A 20,427-nucleotide genomic window follows, 5' to 3' on the forward strand; every position below is an offset into this window, starting at 1 on the left:
TTTTTTTTTTTTTTTTTTTTTTTTTGACAAGTTATTGTCTATTGACACAAAAATTACAAATAAAATATAAATTCTAAAGAAATATAAAATTAAAATGGAAATATTTAATAATTTTTCTCCACAAAAACATTATCTCCACAGAGAGAGTATAGAAAGGACAATTGGGAGACGTGGACGCACTGTAAGCCCGTCAACAGATTTCCTTGATATCTCTTAATCTCTTTACTTCCACACCACAACACATCACTGATCCTTCTCTCATCCTCAGACACAGCAGCACAACACACAACACACAAAATATCTCTTCGATGGCTCAAACCATGCTGCTTACTTCCGGTGTCTCCGCCGGCCAGTTCTTGAGGAACAAGAACCCTTTGGCTCAGCCCAAAGTTCACCATCTCTTCCTCTCTGGAACCTCCCCGGTTGCTCTACCATCCCGTAGACAATCATTCGTTCCTCTTGCTCTCTTCAAACCCAAAACCAAAGCTGCTCCCAAAAAGGTTCACACAACCCCTTTTACTTGTCCCACAAGGTACATATGTTGTGTGTTGATGATAATGTAAAGATTTTCGTACGAATTTTAGGTTGTGAAGCCGAAGGAGAAGGTTGAGGACGGTATCTTCGGAACGTCAGGTGGGATTGGTTTCACAAAGGCGAATGAGCTCTTCGTGGGTCGTGTGGCTATGATCGGTTTCGCCGTAAGTCCCTTCTCTTTCACTTAGACACAACAAACTAGTGTTTCAAGAAAGAAGCATTGATATGAATTTTGAGTTTATATGCATGTGTAGGCATCGCTGCTGGGTGAGGCTTTGACCGGGAAAGGGATATTAGCTCAGCTGAATCTGGAGACAGGGATACCGATTTACGAAGCAGAACCATTGCTTCTCTTCTTCATCTTGTTCACTTTGTTGGGAGCCATTGGAGCGCTCGGAGACAGAGGAAAATTCGTCGACGATCCTCCCACCGGACTTGAGAAAGCCGTCATTCCTCCTGGCAAAGGCGTCCGATCTGCCCTCGGCCTCAAAGAACAAGGTCACTCTCAAGATTTCTATTTCATTCTTTGTTACAATGCATAGGATACGTAGTAGGAGATGCGACTTAGGCAAATGCCGGAAATTAGATTAATTAGTCCTAAGTCAAATATAATCTTCCATACCAACATTTTTCTGTAGATTAAATCGTACGTATGATTGCAATTGAATTAAGTATAGTGTCTGAATCTTCTCTATGTTGATTTTATCGTTATCCTATGATACAAATATGATAGNACATCACTGATCCTTCTCTCATCCTCAGACACAGCAGCACAACACACAACACACAAAATATCTCTTCGATGGCTCAAACCATGCTGCTTACTTCCGGTGTCTCCGCCGGCCAGTTCTTGAGGAACAAGAACCCTTTGGCTCAGCCCAAAGTTCACCATCTCTTCCTCTCTGGAACCTCCCCGGTTGCTCTACCATCCCGTAGACAATCATTCGTTCCTCTTGCTCTCTTCAAACCCAAAACCAAAGCTGCTCCCAAAAAGGTTCACACAACCCCTTTTACTTGTCCCACAAGGTACATATGTTGTGTGTTGATGATAATGTAAAGATTTTCGTACGAATTTTAGGTTGTGAAGCCGAAGGAGAAGGTTGAGGACGGTATCTTCGGAACGTCAGGTGGGATTGGTTTCACAAAGGCGAATGAGCTCTTCGTGGGTCGTGTGGCTATGATCGGTTTCGCCGTAAGTCCCTTCTCTTTCACTTAGACACAACAAACTAGTGTTTCAAGAAAGAAGCATTGATATGAATTTTGAGTTTATATGCATGTGTAGGCATCGCTGCTGGGTGAGGCTTTGACCGGGAAAGGGATATTAGCTCAGCTGAATCTGGAGACAGGGATACCGATTTACGAAGCAGAACCATTGCTTCTCTTCTTCATCTTGTTCACTTTGTTGGGAGCCATTGGAGCGCTCGGAGACAGAGGAAAATTCGTCGACGATCCTCCCACCGGACTTGAGAAAGCCGTCATTCCTCCTGGCAAAGGCGTCCGATCTGCCCTCGGCCTCAAAGAACAAGGTCACTCTCAAGATTTCTATTTCATTCTTTGTTACAATGCATAGGATACGTAGTAGGAGATGCGACTTAGGCAAATGCCGGAAATTAGATTAATTAGTCCTAAGTCAAATATAATCTTCCATACCAACATTTTTCTGTAGATTAAATCGTACGTATGATTGCAATTGAATTAAGTATAGTGTCTGAATCTTCTCTATGTTGATTTTATCGTTATCCTATGATACAAATATGATAGTATTGAGAGTTATATGGTCTAATTTAGTGCAATGGTTTCAAATAGATTGATTATGTGGTTGTTGTTTGGTTGTGTGAAGGTCCATTGTTTGGATTCACCAAGGCGAACGAGCTATTCGTAGGAAGATTGGCACAGTTGGGAATAGCATTTTCACTGATTGGAGAGATTATAACCGGGAAAGGAGCATTAGCTCAACTTAACATTGAGACCGGTATACCGATTCAAGATATCGAACCACTTGTCCTCTTAAACGTTGCTTTCTTCTTCTTTGCTGCCATTAATCCTGGTAATGGAAAATTCATCACTGATGATGGTGAAGAAAGCTAAATTCTCATGTATTTAAATTTAGTAGAGTGTGTGACCATCTCTTCATTTTGAGACAAAAGGAAATGGACAGCTTAAATTGTTGTAATACTTAAATCCTTTTGTTTTAACTTGGAATTTTCTGATTACCAACAGACATAGTTGCTCTTTATATACATCTAAGTGACTAGGTGATATCATTCAGCATCTCTCAACAGACATAACACTGCAATTTTAAAACGTTCATCATTGAACACATGTTGGTAGATAAAATAGAATTGAATATTGATGTTAAGTCACATGCTATGAATTCATTTGATTACAAAGCAGAGTTTACATGCAATCTTAACATGGTTACCATATATCTAAGCATATTGTTGAGGTAATTGTGTGGATGGAGTTGGGCATTCAGCTTTTATAGCCAAGAACGATCGGAGCAATAATTTTGCTTGGGTTATCCACTTTTATTCACCCTGTTTGATGTTGATAAAACAATAAAAACATCACCTTTTTTATTAGCCAATCAAAATACAACAATATGCCATGTAATACTATATTAAAAATAAATCAAAATTATAATTATAAAAACAAAACAAATTAAGGAAACAAAATATGCAGAATTTTTATTAAACAATTTTAAATATAGGTTTGAATTAATATAAAATGATTATGATTTCAATTTTCAATTAAAGAAAATTGTACGTCGGTTTGAGTTTATAAATGAGGATTTAAGTTTTAAATTTTACAAAACGAAATTATATGTCAGTTTAGGTTTATAAATAAGGATTAGGGTTTACAATTAAACGATAATTTGTGTCGGTTTGGGTTTATAACGATTTNGGAAGATTGGCACAGTTGGGAATAGCATTTTCACTGATTGGAGAGATTATAACCGGGAAAGGAGCATTAGCTCAACTTAACATTGAGACCGGTATACCGATTCAAGATATCGAACCACTTGTCCTCTTAAACGTTGCTTTCTTCTTCTTTGCTGCCATTAATCCTGGTAATGGAAAATTCATCACTGATGATGGTGAAGAAAGCTAAATTCTCATGTATTTAAATTTAGTAGAGTGTGTGACCATCTCTTCATGTTGAGACAAAAGGAAATGGACAGCTTAAATTGTTGTAATACTTAAATCCTTTTGTTTTAACTTGGAATTTTCTGATTACCAACAGACATAGTTGCTCTTTATATACATCTAAGTGACTAGGTGATATCATTCAGCATCTCTCAACAGACATAACACTGCAATTTTAAAACGTTCATCATTGAACACATGTTGGTAGATAAAATAGAATTGAATATTGATGTTAAGTCACATGCTATGAATTCATTTGATTACAAAGCAGAGTTTACATGCAATCTTAACATGGTTACCATATATCTAAGCATATTGTTGAGGTAATTGTGTGGATGGAGTTGGGCATTCAGCTTTTATAGCCAAGAACGATCGGAGCAATAATTTTGCTTGGGTTATCCACTTTTATTCACCCTGTTTGATGTTGATAAAACAATAAAAACATCACCTTTTTTATTAGCCAATCAAAATACAACAATATGCCATGTAATACTATATTAAAAATAAATCAAAATTATAATTATAAAAACAAAACAAATTAAGGAAACAAAATATGCAGAATTTTTATTAAACAATTTTAAATATAGGTTTGAATTAATATAAAATGATTATGATTTCAATTTTCAATTAAAGAAAATTGTACGTCGGTTTGAGTTTATAAATGAGGATTTAAGTTTTAAATTTTACAAAACGAAATTATATGTCAGTTTAGGTTTATAAATAAGGATTAGGGTTTACAATTAAACGATAATTTGTGTCGGTTTGGGTTTATAACGATTTATATTTTACAACTTAACGAAATTATATGTTGGTTTGAATTTATAAATGATAGTTAATGTTTAGATTTTATAATATTAAACGAGTTTATATATCAGGTTGGGTTTACAAAAGAGAATTAAGGTTAAGATTTTATACTTAAACAAGATTATGCATTGGTTTGGGTTTAATTAAATTATTTTTTTTGTTGATGATTTTTTAAAATGTATATTTTAATTATATAATTTTTATTTATTTTAATATGACATGACATTACTAGATTGGCTAAAATAAGAGAGGTAAATGAAAGGAGTGAACCCAAGTATGGTCAGGTTATTAAATCAATAAAAACTTAATTGTATACGCACGACATTTTCTAAAGAATGGTTTAAATTAAACGTCTAAATAAAACAGTCATTCTATATATTTAAAATAATTTTGAGAAAAAACTTTAAAAATGACAAAAATACCATGGTTATGGAATAGAGGATAAAAAATTGGTAAAAAATGTTACAAAAATAATAATTATAATACATGAAAAATTATCGTTGTAATATCAAAATGTAGGTTCTTTACTATTCATATTTCATTTGAATTTTTATAAATAATATAATTTATCTCATTTTCTGTATTTTTCTCTCATTTGTTTATGAGCTATATATATATATATATATATATGAGATTGTGAAATAGATAAATTTGTTTCTCAATGTCTATTAAAATTCTGTGTTTGAATAAGCAAATAAACTGTAGATGTTTCAACAAGGATTCTCAGTTTCTCATATCTATGGATATATATATATATCGAGTATATAAATTGAATATATTATGTAAATTATATATAGTATTTGTATTATAATATGTAAATTTTATATATATTGATTAAAGTATAATATTATGGTTTCTTTTTTCTTTGTGTCATTCCTAGTGTTACACCTTAAAGAAACCTAAAACCACTTCCAGCAGGTTAGTTAGTAATCATTTTAACAAAAAGATAAGTTTGTATCTAACTTTTATTGTTGTTTTTGATTAACAGAAAGTTTATGTCATACTAATTATAAAATGTTTTTGTCGCTAAATTATTTTTCAAAATGTGTTTGGACTTATTTTTAGTTATTCTATATAAACAAACAAACAAACAAAAATACAAATTTAAATTGAATTATGAAACCGTCGTCTATATATACCTAACACATATATACTTTAGACCCTTAGATTAATGAGTATATGCAGTAGATAGCACAAGATCAGAACATAATTAAGAAAATACCACAACTGTGAGAGAGGGTGTTCTCTCTCTTCCATCACAATTACAATTATATCCATTTCAAATATTACATGTGATTTTTTTAAATATCATGTCATTTTTTTTTTTCACATATTCTCTCTTCCCTCATGCATTCTCTCTCTTTCAGCTCTCTCTCTCTTCTTTTTCCTCATGCCCATTCACCATGAAACATCTGTCATTTTATTTCTATTTTTCTTTCTCTTTCACTAACTCTCTCTCTTTTCTCTCATATCCAGTCACCTTGGAACTTCTGCTATTATTTTTTGGAACATGCTATTTTTTCGAATTACATGCAATATTAGTTAATTTCTCTTTTTAACATGATACTGTTTAATATAACACGGTATTTTTATATATTGAACATTTTTTAGTTTAATATAACATGTTATTTTAAAAAATCTCATGCATTATTCATTCTTTCTAATCTAACATTAAAACAAAATAGGGTAATTATGTCTTTTCACTCCACAATAAATGTGGGCCCAGTGGTATTTTCCTATAAAAAAAAAATTTGTGGTATTTTCTTTATTTCTTTCCATAATTGTGGTATTTGCTAATATTACTCTAGATTAATTATCTTTTAATATAAGTAAATCTTTCAAAGCATATTTTGATATGACAAATCTAAATTTTTTATGCTTAAAATTCTGGTTGGTTCGATTAAATTTTCAAACATAGCATTTACATAAAATTACCATCGACTCAATGAGAAGATGTACATGGCTTATAATTCTATCTAAAAGACTAAAACTATCAAAATATACATAGATAGTCTGCAAAACGTTCTTAAAGATCAAATAGCTTACACCAAGATTGCCTTGGTCTTTTGATTTTAGGAGCAAAATCTTTCTTCCGGAATAGGTTAGACAATCATCAGCTAGTAATCAATAAGTTACGAAAATGGAAATTGGAAAATATGTAACGTAGTCAGGAATAACTATAGAAAAGCTGATGATATTCTTCCTTAAAGCTGGTTATATGTTGAACTGTATTTTTCCAAGTACTATGAAGTAAAGTAAAAGATTTACAATAGACACAAGAAAAAATTCTCATAAGAAGATAACTGACGAGTAAAATGGCTGACTACACCAACTCCTCACTCCTAAAAAGTGAGAGACTTTCAAATTAAGTTTCATTTTGAGGGCCTTGAACAGTTGAACTTGGCTTGTTGCAGAGACTAGTGACTTGTTGCAGAGACTGGTCTGGCTCTTCTACCGACTACGGTTCTACCTCCTCTTCACTCTTCAGACATGTGATAAGTCCTCTTGGTTAAACAGAAACAAGAGATCAACAACAGAAGCTTCATTAATTAAGTAAATGGGTTCCCATCACAGAACGTAGCACGTATGAATTGCATAAGTAATTTTTTTCCGTTATCTCATTACAGAATAACCAAGCCATATTGAAATGAAATGATCATACACAAGATATATTGAAATGATAGGAAATAAAACTTGTATCCAAAGTACGAACCAGGCTAGTTCAGCACAAGGGAGATTTTCAACAGGTTAAGAAATCACCTTAAAGAATTTCAAATTACCAGGGACTTGGCTAATATACCCTTCACGAGGATCTGTCATCCAAAATCTGAAGATTAATGTTATTTCCAATAGATGAGGGAAGCTCCACTAGGCTTGAACATCCACGAATATATAATTCCTGGAGATGAATGAGATTTCCAATAGAAGAAGGGAGCTCCACTAGACTTGAGCACCAACCGAGATTTAATTGTTTGAGATTAATGTTATTTCCAATAGATAAAGGAATCTCCACTAGACTTGAGCACCAACCGAGAACCAATACTTGGAGATTAATGAGATCTCCAATAGATGAAGGGAGCTCCACTAGACTTGAGCATCCACGAAGATCCAATTCATGGAGATTAATCATATTTCCAATAGATGAGGGAAGCTCCACTAGACTCGAGCATCCAAAAAAGTCTAATTTCTGGAGATTAATGATATTACCAATAGTCGAAGGAAATTCCACTAGGCTTGAACATTTACCGAGTTCCCATTTTTGGAGATTAATGAGATTTCTAATAGATGAGGGAAGTTCCACTAGGCTTGAGCATCCAAAAATAGTACAATTCCTCAAGATTAATGAGATTCCCAATAGATGAGGGAAGCTCCAATAGACTTGAACATCTACTTTTTTTTTTGGACAAACATATGATTTCATTCATTCAAACCAAATCAAGGTACAAAGGTGGAGATTCACAGATCTCAAAGTTTAAAAGGTTACAAAGGAAGGTATTCCCCAATACCATAAAATAGAAGATAAAAGACATCGAGATTAACACCATGAGAGCTATGAAACAAATGCTGTGAAGCAAATAGGAACATGAGAGATCACGGAGGCTCGAATGATCATCATCGAAGGAATCGATGAATGAGAAGATTGTCACGGTCATTAGACACTTGGACGTTAAAGAGGGAGCCAAAGCCAAACAACTCGCCGAGACGAGGTACACTAATAGCGCAATGGCGGAGGTTCCAGGGACCATGGTGTTAAGGTCCAGGGTAGGCTGATGCGAAGCCCAAATCAGAAGGTAGCTTCCGTTGGAGCGAGGGTAATCTTCAAACCATAGGATCCGAGGGATGGCAGAGGTACTGCAGTAAATTGGCTTGAAGTCGTCGAGTGAGTAAGATGGATTGCAGGGCGAGAGACCATAAAACTTTAAGCCATTAAAAACAGACCTTCCAATGAGAACTAAAGCCAGAAGATGCCAAAGATAAATGTCAAACTGTAACAATACAGGTGGGTTCTCTCTCACTTGGAGCCCTTGGCCAAGGAGATTAAGAAGTCCACACAAAGCATGTAGCCAATATGACAAAAGAAGATGCAGAGCAGGCCTGGTCGATTTAGTTTTTAACAACACGGACAAGGTTAGGTTGAAGAAGGATGGGTTAAAATTCGGTTCCAAGCTCTTGAGGGTAGGAGGCGTTTCCATTAAGAATTTAAGTTGCACATAAAGAGGTTCAGGAAATCGGGGGTATGGGATAAAGGGGCTGAAGAAGCTTCGGTAATCACCGCTCTTAAGCGACATGATCATAATGCCGTTTTTCTTCAAGCCTTTAACAACATGAGTACTAATCCTAGATGATTCAATAGGCAAGGTTCTCATAAAAGTTTGAGTTGGGCACAAACAACCTTTCTTTATGAAGCTTATAAGCTCATGATTAATAATCCTAGGTGAAACTAATGGCAGGGTTCTCAGAGAATTCTTGTATAACCAAAGCGACAGAAGCGTGTTAAGAGCCATTTGCAGTCTTCGGACAAAGGCATTGGATAACCACTTAGGTTGGCTAAGGTTTGACAAAGAAAGAGTAAGAGCACACCTGGGCTTTAGTAAATGAAAAGCTGGATCACCATTTGACGGATTGGGCTTTAGGAAGCTTAATGGGCCGAAGTTGATGAGGTCCACCAATTGGAAACCTAGTTTCCTGACTGGCGAAGAGACGATTGTGTTGCGGCGGCCGTCGTACGGAGGTGACGAGGATTTTGTCGATGAGGTAAGCATCTCCGGTGAAGGTAGGGTCCCCCCTTGGTAGCTTAGCTTAAGGACCGAAACAGAGGAGGAGAAACAGGGGCAGAAAGAAACCTCAGATCTAGAGTGTGGTGCTTCTGTTAGAGTTGAATTCGGCGGAGGTGATACACATTGAGGGTGAATGATGGATATCGCTTGATACCTTCTTCTCCCTAAATTGTTTGCTGATGAAGCTCTCACCAAAGGATTTGGAAATGGTAGGGGTTGAAAAGATTTTAAAAGGGGAAACAAAAGGGGAAACAAAAAGCTTAACAAAGAAGAGAGAACAAGAGAGTGAAGGAACTATTGAGCAGAGGAAATATTCCGACGCCGGCGNTTCATTCAAACCAAATCAAGGTACAAAGGTGGAGATTCACAGATCTCAAAGTTTAAAAGGTTACAAAGGAAGGTATTCCCCAATACCATAAAATAGAAGATAAAAGACATCGAGATTAACACCATGAGAGCTATGAAACAAATGCTGTGAAGCAAATAGGAACATGAGAGATCACGGAGGCTCGAATGATCATCATCGAAGGAATCGATGAATGAGAAGATTGTCACGGTCATTAGACACTTGGACGTTAAAGAGGGAGCCAAAGCCAAACAACTCGCCGAGACGAGGTACACTAATAGCGCAATGGCGGAGGTTCCAGGGACCATGGTGTTAAGGTCCAGGGTAGGCTGATGCGAAGCCCAAATCAGAAGGTAGCTTCCGTTGGAGCGAGGGTAATCTTCAAACCATAGGATCCGAGGGATGGCAGAGGTACTGCAGTAAATTGGCTTGAAGTCGTCGAGTGAGTAAGATGGATTGCAGGGCGAGAGACCATAAAACTTTAAGCCATTAAAAACAGACCTTCCAATGAGAACTAAAGCCAGAAGATGCCAAAGATAAATGTCAAACTGTAACAATACAGGTGGGTTCTCTCTCACTTGGAGCCCTTGGCCAAGGAGATTAAGAAGTCCACACAAAGCATGTAGCCAATATGACAAAAGAAGATGCAGAGCAGGCCTGGTCGATTTAGTTTTTAACAACACGGACAAGGTTAGGTTGAAGAAGGATGGGTTAAAATTCGGTTCCAAGCTCTTGAGGGTAGGAGGCGTTTCCATTAAGAATTTAAGTTGCACATAAAGAGGTTCAGGAAATCGGGGGTATGGGATAAAGGGGCTGAAGAAGCTTCGGTAATCACCGCTCTTAAGCGACATGATCATAATGCCGTTTTTCTTCAAGCCTTTAACAACATGAGTACTAATCCTAGATGATTCAATAGGCAAGGTTCTCATAAAAGTTTGAGTTGGGCACAAACAACCTTTCTTTATGAAGCTTATAAGCTCATGATTAATAATCCTAGGTGAAACTAATGGCAGGGTTCTCAGAGAATTCTTGTATAACCAAAGCGACAGAAGCGTGTTAAGAGCCATTTGCAGTCTTCGGACAAAGGCATTGGATAACCACTTAGGTTGGCTAAGGTTTGACAAAGAAAGAGTAAGAGCACACCTGGGCTTTAGTAAATGAAAAGCTGGATCACCATTTGACGGATTGGGCTTTAGGAAGCTTAATGGGCCGAAGTTGATGAGGTCCACCAATTGGAAACCTAGTTTCCTGACTGGCGAAGAGACGATTGTGTTGCGGCGGCCGTCGTACGGAGGTGACGAGGATTTTGTCGATGAGGTAAGCATCTCCGGTGAAGGTAGGGTCCCCCCTTGGTAGCTTAGCTTAAGGACCGAAACAGAGGAGGAGAAACAGGGGCAGAAAGAAACCTCAGATCTAGAGTGTGGTGCTTCTGTTAGAGTTGAATTCGGCGGAGGTGATACACATTGAGGGTGAATGATGGATATCGCTTGATACCTTCTTCTCCCTAAATTGTTTGCTGATGAAGCTCTCACCAAAGGATTTGGAAATGGTAGGGGTTGAAAAGATTTTAAAAGGGGAAACAAAAGGGGAAACAAAAAGCTTAACAAAGAAGAGAGAACAAGAGAGTGAAGGAACTATTGAGCAGAGGAAATATTCCGACGCCGGCGAGCTAGAGCTCTACCGGCGTCGGATCTCGAAAGCAGGATAAAGGCCTCGATAATAGTGTCTGGGAGCGATTTTCTTTTTGCATATACAAAGTTTCTATACACTAACTTGAACATCTACTAAGACTCATTTTCTGGAGACCAATAATATTTCCAATACATGAGGAAATCTCCACCAGGCTTGAGCAATTGCTTAGATCTAAGCACTGTATATTAGTAGCATTCCCCATTGAGGAAGGAAGCTCTATCAAACTTGAGCAATCATTAAGTTTCAATTCTAGGAGATTAGTGGCCGTTGATAAATTAGGAAGAACCTTCAAATTTCTTGAGTAAGCTAAATCCATTACTTTGAGATTGATAAGCGGCTGTAGTGACAAAAAAAAAAAACAGCATACGAGAACAAGACTAGTAGTGAAGGATTTAAAAGGTTTTTTTTTTTTTTTTGTCAAACTAAAGGATTTAAAAGGCTAAATTCACTCTTTTTACCTTCTGTTTTTTAAGCTAACAATTTTGTAGAACAATAATTACATAGAGAAAAAAAAATCATATACTCATAAAATAATGTTAAGCACTTACATGAATTCCTTCCCACAATTTCTCGAGCATGCTGTATCTCAATAATATCTTGACAAGAAACTTCGGATTAAACTGAGACGGAAAACATGTCATCGGAAAATAATCCCAATCTAGAATTCTAAGTTTTGGAGGTAGATAGCTTAGACCTTGTGGAAAGTGCAATCTTTTGGGAGCGAATCTTAAAAATTGAAGATTATACATTCCTTTAAAAGCTCTCTCATTTAGTATTAATTCGTCCACGATTGAAGAAAAGTTCAAATTTATGCCTATAACACTTTTACTACCCTGAAAAAAACACACACATATATAAAGTACATATGGTCAGTTATCAAATGTAAAGAATATGTATTGNAAAAAAAAAAAAAAAAAAAAAAAAAAAAAAAAAAAAAAAAAGAGTAAATGAATTGAAGAATAAATGACAATACTTACTGTTTGATCAGTGAGTACTTCATAGATCTCCATAGGATAAACCAAAAATTGACGTTTCCCAGGGTCATAGATGGATTGGTTACGAACAATTTCTCTACCCAATTGAACTAGTAGTTTATGCATCGGGGAAAAGATGTCCTCGGATATGAGAGATTTCTGAACTAAGACCCGAAGTCCTTGTTTCACATTCGAGAATTTGTGACGAAGAGTATCTTCAAAGGTATGATCGATGCCTTCATCGATGAAAAAGCAGGCTATATGGAGAAATAAATCTTTGTCTTCGACATTCAAGGAATCGTAACTAAACTTTAATGTTCTCCCAATTTCTCCGTCAAGGCAAACCCTTAACCTTGGTAGTTCGGCTTTCCACTCTTGCTTAGACATTCCTAGTAAATGAGAACCCATAACCCTAAGCCCCAAAGGGAGCCTACCAGCAAGCCTTGTCACTTCCCATGCAAGCTTCTCGAAACCATCATCAGGAGAATCCTGACCAAAAGCATGAATGCAGAAGATTTGAACAGCCTTGTCATCTGGTGGAAATCCCACATTATAAATATATTTGATTTGAATTGCTTTCAAAAGTTTTTGGTCTTGTGTGGTGATGATAATACGAGATCCAGGACCGAGGCATGCCGCTTTGGGCATGGCATGTACTTGTACTAACTGATCTACCCCATCAAGAACAATAAGCACTTTCCTTCCCATCACAAAGTCTTGTGCAGTTCCTAAATGACGAATCTTGATATCCTCTTGGTTAATTAACTGAGATAGAAACTGTTGCTCTAATTGCAATTTCACATCGTAATCATCAGAACAAATTGGTCTTTCATAACTTGGTTTGAATTTCATGAAAACACTCAGCTCAAAACCATCGGAGATTTGACTATGTAGAACTCTAGCAATGGTGCTCTTACCAATTCCAGAAGGACCTGAAATCCCAACCTTCCTCGTTTCATCTACACAGTCTAGGCAAAGCAATTTTTTCATCTTTTCCATATGAGCTCCCATCCCAATTAAATCTTTAAAACCACTTGATGGTGTGTAACTAATCAACCTTTTCGAAATTTCAGTGACAATTTCTTCAATCATTGCAGCTTCATTATCCCTACCAAAAAAACAGAGAAACAATAAATCCTCTAAATTAAAAGTGAAGTTTTACGTATGGATTCAAAAGTTGTAAATTAAATGTAATTTGATGAGTTGAAAGAATAAGAACACAATTAATGAAATTTAAAAAAGGACGAACCAGTTGTTTGAATCATAACCAGCAACTGTAGCCACTTCCTCAAAAGCTTGTCTCCATCTCCCAATGTCCTCCTTTTTCATACCCTCACAAGTTTTCTCAAAGACAGCTCCAAATTCTCCAGTCAGCTTCTTAACATGGGATGGATCAACTTCATAGAAAATGGCAAATACTGTTAGACCAAACTTTTTCTTACACTTCACAATCTCCACCAATTCCTCAAGACACCACTTTGAAGAAGCATAGTTCCTAGAGAGCAAGACAACTGCGATCTTAGAACCTCTAATGGCCTTAATGAGTTCAGGACCGATGGAATCCCCTCTCCTTATCTCATTATCAATGAAAGGAGTGATTCCTTTTCTTCGAAACTCCTTTTGAATGTGACTGAGAAAGTTTCTGCGAACGTCTTCCCCACGGAAGCTCGGAAAGACATGGTGAATCTTGTTGCAAGATAAAGAAGAATCCATGAGCATAAGTGTGAGAACTGAAAACGAGTTTCTTCTTCCGAAGTGATTTAAATGTGGAGGAGCTTATCGCCGTTAAATAGTTCCGAACTGGATTGAGAGAGTTTTTGAGTATTTGAATTTGTATTGCTTTTTTGGAAAAATGTTTGATCCCTTACAACTGACACCCCCCTTACATATTTATACCGACCAATTTATTACCCAATTAATGCACCATTAATAGGACGCGATTTGCGCGGTCTAATTAATCCTCTTGAATGCGGGAATCTTTGACCGGGCCCGAGCTGCGAGCTGACCAGCACGAAGCATCTCCGCGCTCTCTTCCTTTCTCCGGGCCTGATGGGCTGATCAGTAATACGCTCTTGGCCCATTAGACAAGCCCGGCCTAGGCCCTCTTGCCTATTGCCCGAGATGACAGATCGTGGGTACAACAATAAGTTTAGAGACGATCAAGATCAAAAGAAATTTTTACATCTCAGCTATATATTAACAAAGAAAGATTTGTGTGCATACATTATTGAATTCATTATCTTGACACTACACTACAATAAGTCAATAGCAAGCTTCAGGGCCGGGATGTTTCCTTTGTGTGGTCTACGCGGGTAATGAAAATGAAAATAATAACTCCTTGAATTTACCGAATTGAATGTCTCAAACTTCTACTTCAAAATCATTGTTTTATTTATAGTTTTAGACTACGATTCAAAATCTGGATTATTAATTTGAACTGTCATGATTTATTTTGTTTAGGGTCAGTACCATAAGCATCGTCGTTTTTTCTTTCTAAGCATCATCTTTTCATTTTATTAAGTGTCATCTATTTAATTAGAGGTGGAATATCATATGTCCTTCAAATTTAAAATTAATCATCCATATCCCCTTTATAATAAAACGGAAGTACACAAAATTGTTTTGTAGACTATATAATTTTAATAAGTTGGTTACAAATAGGTTATAGATTAATTGATAGATTAACTGATTACAAGTAAGATAGTGGGTGAAATCTTAATTTATTTTTGGAAGATTTTATTAGTGGAGTACGTTGTTTCCAAAAATCTTAAAAGAGAATATTCTAAAAAATCATTTGATATCATCTAACTTACCATATTAATTTTCTTTATTCAATTATTCATCAAATAAAAACTTTTGATAACTAACTTAACATATTAATTTGTTAATTATCATTATACTTTACCTCTCATTTTTATATACGAGTCTATTTCGTGAAACAAATAAATTATCATATTATTTATTATAATTAAAAAATAGTTTTATTTCCGGATATACCATAGGTTGAATTTTCAAAAACAAATATAAAGTGTTCAATCTATAAAATATTCAAGTTTTAGTAATATTATTCTTTAAAAATAATATCTATTGAATTAAAAAATTTACTGAGTAACCGGTCAAAATTTGAATATTTAAATTTAATTTCCTATTTTTTTGTTGAAATTTGTAATTTAATTTAATATAATAAACTTTAAATAATTTATTTTAGAAAAAATTAAAATATTGAAACTTGATATAAAAGTTAGAAACTATAAACACTCTAAATTGATTTGTTATAGCAATGTCAATAATATGTCACTGTAATATGAAAAAATTTCAAGAAACCAAGTATATTAAAACAAAAAGTATAACAATATATTAAATTACTCATAATATAATAACTTGCTTTTTAAAAACCAAATTTACAAAAGTATGTCTTATAATGACATCCAAGTCATGAAGTAGAATATACATTGTTGAAATAACTTCACATACATAAACTAATACAACATATTAAAATTTTATTTTAAAATATAAAATATACAAAATTTTGTATAAAATGAAATTTAACATGTGTTATAGCACGGGTGCTTATCTAGAATCATTAACAATATAAAACTTACAAAACAGGTGTCTTTTTCAAGCCATCATATTTAGCATATGATTTTATTGCATAATGTTTTATCCAAAAAAGATTTTAAGAATATCACATAAATTATACTTTATATAAAAGTTACAATAGAAATAAAATGAATTTCAACCTGTGCTCTAGCACGGGTCTTAATCTAGTACAATATATACAAGGCATGTGACTTTGGTTCTTCTAGTCAGTTCGTTTAGGTCGATAATTTTTTTTTGGTTGGAGACCGGGCTGCAAGAGCCCCCCATGATTTATTCAAAACTTAAAATGAAAAAATTACAAACAGACTCTTCGAGGCCGTGAGTGTCCCCGAAGATCATCGTCTAACAGAGAAATCATAAAAGCCGGAGCTGAAGCAAAAGTATGAAGACCTAAAGGTAAAGAAAACACATAGCTTGCTAATCCATCGGCAGGACAATTAGTTTCTCAATACACATGAGAAATCCGGACATTCTAGTCCTTTGAAATAAAGTTGTGGCACATCCGTACCAGGAAAGACAGCGGATGATACTCGCTTATCCCACAACGTTTAGGTCGATAATTGTTAACAAAAAATAGAGATATGCCAAAATTACCCAAACATAAAATTGGTTTGCTTCAATTCAGTTCTCGGTTTTGTTTGGTTTTAAGTTTCAAAACTGAAATTAACCGAAGAGTTTGTTTTGTTTCAAATTCTGGCTATTTTGGCTTTATTTAGTTATTTCAGTTAAATTTTGAGTAATTCGATTCGGTTCAAATATTAATAAAAACCAGTCGAAAATGGTGTAATTTTGTTATAGTCCGGTTATTTATTTTTTTATTTTTTTTAAAATCAATAATCTGATAAACCAATCAGTTTGATCTGAACAGAAGAATTCTCGAGTAACCTAACCAAAATTAGAATCATGCAGATCGGTTCAGCAGAGAGAACCTAAACCGACCCCAAAACCAAAAAAAGTTGTTTGAATCAGTTTGGCTTGGTCGTTTTAATTACTTATCTCAGGGCTAAAATATACCCTGTAGAATGTAGATTATTATTTTTAATTTTTTTTGTATGAATGTTAAATTTATTCATAAAAAAATCCTATTTACTAATGGATCAACCCCAACTTAAAGCTATAATAATTTTTTTTTAACTCAGAAAGTAAATCCCCAGACCTATGGAGGGTCCGAGACCAATCTCTCTAGGGAAAGGGCAACCCACGGGTAGGGTTCTCCCAGTTATGCAAATGGATTGTAAGCAATGAGCCCATATCTATGTGGTCAAAGGGATAAACCTGAGTAATTCTTGCGTTTGGGGAGAATTGATCTCTGGTCTAGACCAACAGGGCGACTCTTCCACCAAGACTAGAGCCACTAGCCCACCACCTCGTGGTTAAGCTATAGTAATTTGACCATCTCTTTTACTTATTCAAATTGTTTACATGCACAATATTGCCTCTTTAATTTCCACGAAGTTGATCATGTTCTGATCATTTTTAAACATGACTTTCAGAATTATATTAATGGAGATGAGATTCAACAGACCTTCTCTCCAATACTGGTTAGAACCGCGACTAAGTCACCACTAAATAAATTATACAAATATTTTTGTAAAATTCTAATTAAGAAACAAAATTTGATCTGCACCGCATGCGGTTTAAATTAAACATAAAGATAAAATGTGAGACGATTTGGTCAGAATAAAAAAATTAGTGATACTGCAAAATTTGTAACAAGTTAAAATGGAAAGAGGTTTGAGAGGCGCATAGCATCGTTCTCATAAGCCAATAGAGAATTATGCACGTATTGTTCGTTGCATGATTTCAAACGTCACACAACTTAAATAAAAAATTACTAGAGTTGGACTCGTACATCTTGTGGAGTAATATTTGTACAGAACATTATTTACATTGTTGAACGAGTAATGCTACTAGCTCAGGAATAATATTTAAAAAAGGCGTAACAAAGGACTTTATTAAGATTGTCAAAGATCGTCGAATTACAAGGTATTTGCTAAAAGTCGATTGGCTAATTACAGAGTTATGTATTCTCAAATTGACTAATAACACTGAAAGCTAGAATCGCACGAGCTCCAGACTCATGCCTTCTGTTCCTTTTTCCCTTCTACACATCACTCCTTCGGTATTTATAGTTGATGAGACGCTTCATCTTTCTGCCTTGGAATCGATGTGGTACTGTCTTCAAGTAAAGGCGGTGATCGTTTTTTTGCGGGCCGTCACTAACGAGGCTGTCTGTCTCAATTGGGCCTTCTAGAAGCTCTGTCGGCCCAATAAGGGAGACTCGGTCAGTCAACATTCCTGGAAGTTATGCTGACTATTTCGATAATGGGTCTGAGGGGAGGCCTGTTAAGGCTGGGTGGAACCCATATCCAACAATTTTCTCCCCCTTAGTTCATTGTGGTCGGCCTTGAGCCAATGAGCTTGCTTGGGAATTATTAGGTCTGGCCCGTTATCGAAATTTCGAGCTAGGGTTTTGCGTCCTTCCAAGGAGAGGGGAATCAAAGCGTTGCATCTTAGGGTTGTGCCGTTTCGCGCCCAATCGTCGTTTCGAGGGTTTCCTCCCCTGCCTCTTATAAAAGGAGATTCTTTAGGGTGTCTTCCTCACTTCTTCTCCAGCCGCAAAAGCCGAGGTAACCCTTTCTTTTCCTTCCTTGGAACAGTTTTCTTTCTTTAGTTTTTCTTTAGGCTTTGTCGCATTAGTTATACTTGTACCTGATTGGATTTGTTGTTGTAATCACCGATTTCGATTTCGATGTCGAACACCTGCGAAGAATATTTGAACGAGCGCTCGTCTCCTAGTTCCTCTGGGGCTTGCCCATCAAAACAGGCTTCTGATATGTCAGATTCTGAGATGTCGGCAGAATCGTCTAGGCTTCTTGAGCGACCTAGGAGGAGACAGCCACGTAATCGCTCTCCGGAGCTTAGGGTTGACCCGGAATCCTCTTCGTCTTCCGATGTTCCTGTCAAGCCAGAGACGGTTGGGTCTTCTCCTGGCAGAAAGGGCTCCCGCTATTCGCCCCATTCCCGTGACGAAGCCGGATCTGCCAATTCGTCCAACAATGTCTCGTTTGGCGATGATATCGAAGTTGGTGAAGGGGTTGACTATCCAGACGCACCCTTTGACTCTGGTCGGTCGCTCTGTGATGCCGACTCTCTTTCTGCTATGACTGATTTTTGTAACTCTCCTCGGCATGTTTTTGTTGTATTTCCGACACCCAAAGAAAGAGTGTTTAAGTGACCCGAAGGGTACATTAGCCTGTACGAGCCTTTTTTACGAAGGGACGTCTTCATTTCCCGATTCCTGCTTTCCTGATGGATTATTGTTCGTCAGATTGCGATTACTCAGCTTACCGTCCATACAATCCGCAATATGGTCGGTCTCAAACACCTTGCTGACCAGTGCGGGGTCAAGCTGACAGCTTATTTTGTCGAAGATATGATGCGTTTTACCAAGTAGAAGGGGTTTAATGGTATTTGGTATGCTAGTGCGACTCCTGGGTATAAGTTGATGGATCATCCGCCGTCGAAAACCCATACTTGGCTGAATAGATACTTCTATGCTAAGGTTGATGACACCTTGGTAGAGGATACATCTATAGGCTTTAAGACTGAGTGGAATTTGTTCCCTGGTAGTTTCTTGGTTGGACCTTACTTTCTTCTCTTGCTTTGTTTGTTGACTGCTGATTATTTTGTTTTTATTGATTTTCAGAGTTAGTTGACAAGTCAGCTGATCCGCCAATTTCCGATTTCCTTGAGGTTCGCGATTTACTAAGAAGGCAGACGGTTCTCGACTGGAGGAGTATTCCTCAGCTGGATCAAGTTAGAGGCAGGAAACCGTCAGAAGGTACTATCTTGTCGTGCTTATCAGTTTTCGACCGGTCTATTTTGTCGTATTTCTTTTTGTTAAGGATCTTGGTTGTATTGGCAGGAGACGCAAGTTGCACAAGAATGGTGAAAATGGGTGTTCCCAAGTATTCTGGCAAGCCTGTCTCAAAGAAGAAGGATGTCGCAGAAGAGAAGGAGCTGCAACTAGCTTTGAAGAGGAGTCTGGTTGACCACTCGTCTGTCCAGAGTTCTTGTGCTGTGGGTGCGTCGGTAAGTCGGGTTCCTGATGGTAATAAGTCTTCCCGTGACAAGGGAAAAACTAGTGACGCTGCCCGGCGAGATAAGGATGTTATCCCCATCGATCTCACAGTCGACAAGGATCTCCCTTCTTCTAGGAATCTGCCTGACTCGACGGGGGATTCTAGCAAGCGCAAGGAGGTTTCATCTGGTTCTGATGGGACGGTTGCGTTCAAAAAGCCTAGGACTTCCTCGCTGGATCCGAAGATAAGGGTGTCCAACCTTCTTGCTCTCTCCATTTTCGTTATGCGAAGGACACCCCCTTTCTTTCTGACAAAAGGGAGTGTGGTGCTCTCATTCGTGAGATCTCCAAAGTGCCGAGTGACCGCTCCGAGGGGGATTTGAAGGAGGATGACGCATTTGATGAATGGGCTCGGCATCAACTCCAGGTTCGTCCTCTTCTCTTTTCTTCTTTTTTTTTTTTTTTTTTT

At 36.6% G+C, this 20,427-nt stretch overlaps 4 protein-coding genes across 6 annotated transcripts; 2 read left to right on the forward strand and 2 right to left on the reverse strand.

Moving 5' to 3' along the window:
* LOC104742172 (photosystem II 22 kDa protein, chloroplastic) lies at positions 199-1,164 on the forward strand. The gene is made up of 3 exons (XM_010480747.2): positions 199-500; positions 585-698; positions 789-1,164. Exons 1-3 carry the CDS (start codon positions 309-311, stop codon positions 1,074-1,076), a joined length of 594 nt encoding a protein of 197 aa, XP_010479049.1. The 5' UTR covers positions 199-308; the 3' UTR covers positions 1,077-1,164.
* On the forward strand, positions 1,271-3,793 carry LOC104757956 (photosystem II 22 kDa protein, chloroplastic). 2 transcript variants are annotated; one of them, XM_010480749.2, is made up of 5 exons: positions 1,271-1,528; positions 1,613-1,726; positions 1,817-2,060; positions 2,375-2,420; positions 3,444-3,793. In XM_010480749.2, exons 1-5 carry the CDS (start codon positions 1,337-1,339, stop codon positions 3,643-3,645), a joined length of 798 nt encoding a protein of 265 aa, XP_010479051.1. In that variant the 5' UTR covers positions 1,271-1,336; the 3' UTR covers positions 3,646-3,793. The 2 variants fall into 2 exon arrangements, with proteins under 2 accessions (XP_010479051.1, XP_010479050.1); XM_010480748.2 differs by lacking the exon at positions 3,444-3,793 and having other exon boundaries at positions 2,375-2,774.
* On the reverse strand, positions 6,693-13,991 carry LOC104759783 (disease resistance protein TAO1-like). Its single transcript, XM_019239425.1, has 6 exons — positions 13,524-13,991; positions 12,278-13,382; positions 11,970-12,133; positions 11,849-11,882; positions 11,480-11,637; positions 6,693-7,816 (listed from the first exon to the last, which is right to left on the reverse strand). The coding sequence occupies exons 1-6, from the start codon at positions 13,985-13,987 to the stop codon at positions 7,288-7,290; spliced, it is 2,454 nt and encodes an 817-aa protein (XP_019094970.1). The 5' UTR covers positions 13,988-13,991; the 3' UTR covers positions 6,693-7,287.
* LOC109130197 lies at positions 7,895-11,432 on the reverse strand. Of its 2 annotated transcripts, none has more exons than XM_019239427.1 (2): positions 9,625-11,432; positions 7,895-7,938 (listed from the first exon to the last, which is right to left on the reverse strand). In XM_019239427.1, exons 1-2 carry the CDS (start codon positions 10,931-10,933, stop codon positions 7,910-7,912), a joined length of 1,338 nt encoding a protein of 445 aa, XP_019094972.1. In that variant the 5' UTR covers positions 10,934-11,432; the 3' UTR covers positions 7,895-7,909. The 2 variants fall into 2 exon arrangements, with proteins under 2 accessions (XP_019094972.1, XP_019094971.1); XM_019239426.1 differs by having other exon boundaries at positions 7,895-7,915; positions 9,602-11,432.

This window comes from Camelina sativa, chromosome 17, assembly GCF_000633955.1.
Source record: "Camelina sativa cultivar DH55 chromosome 17, Cs, whole genome shotgun sequence".
Lineage (NCBI taxonomy): Eukaryota > Viridiplantae > Streptophyta > Magnoliopsida > Brassicales > Brassicaceae > Camelina > Camelina sativa.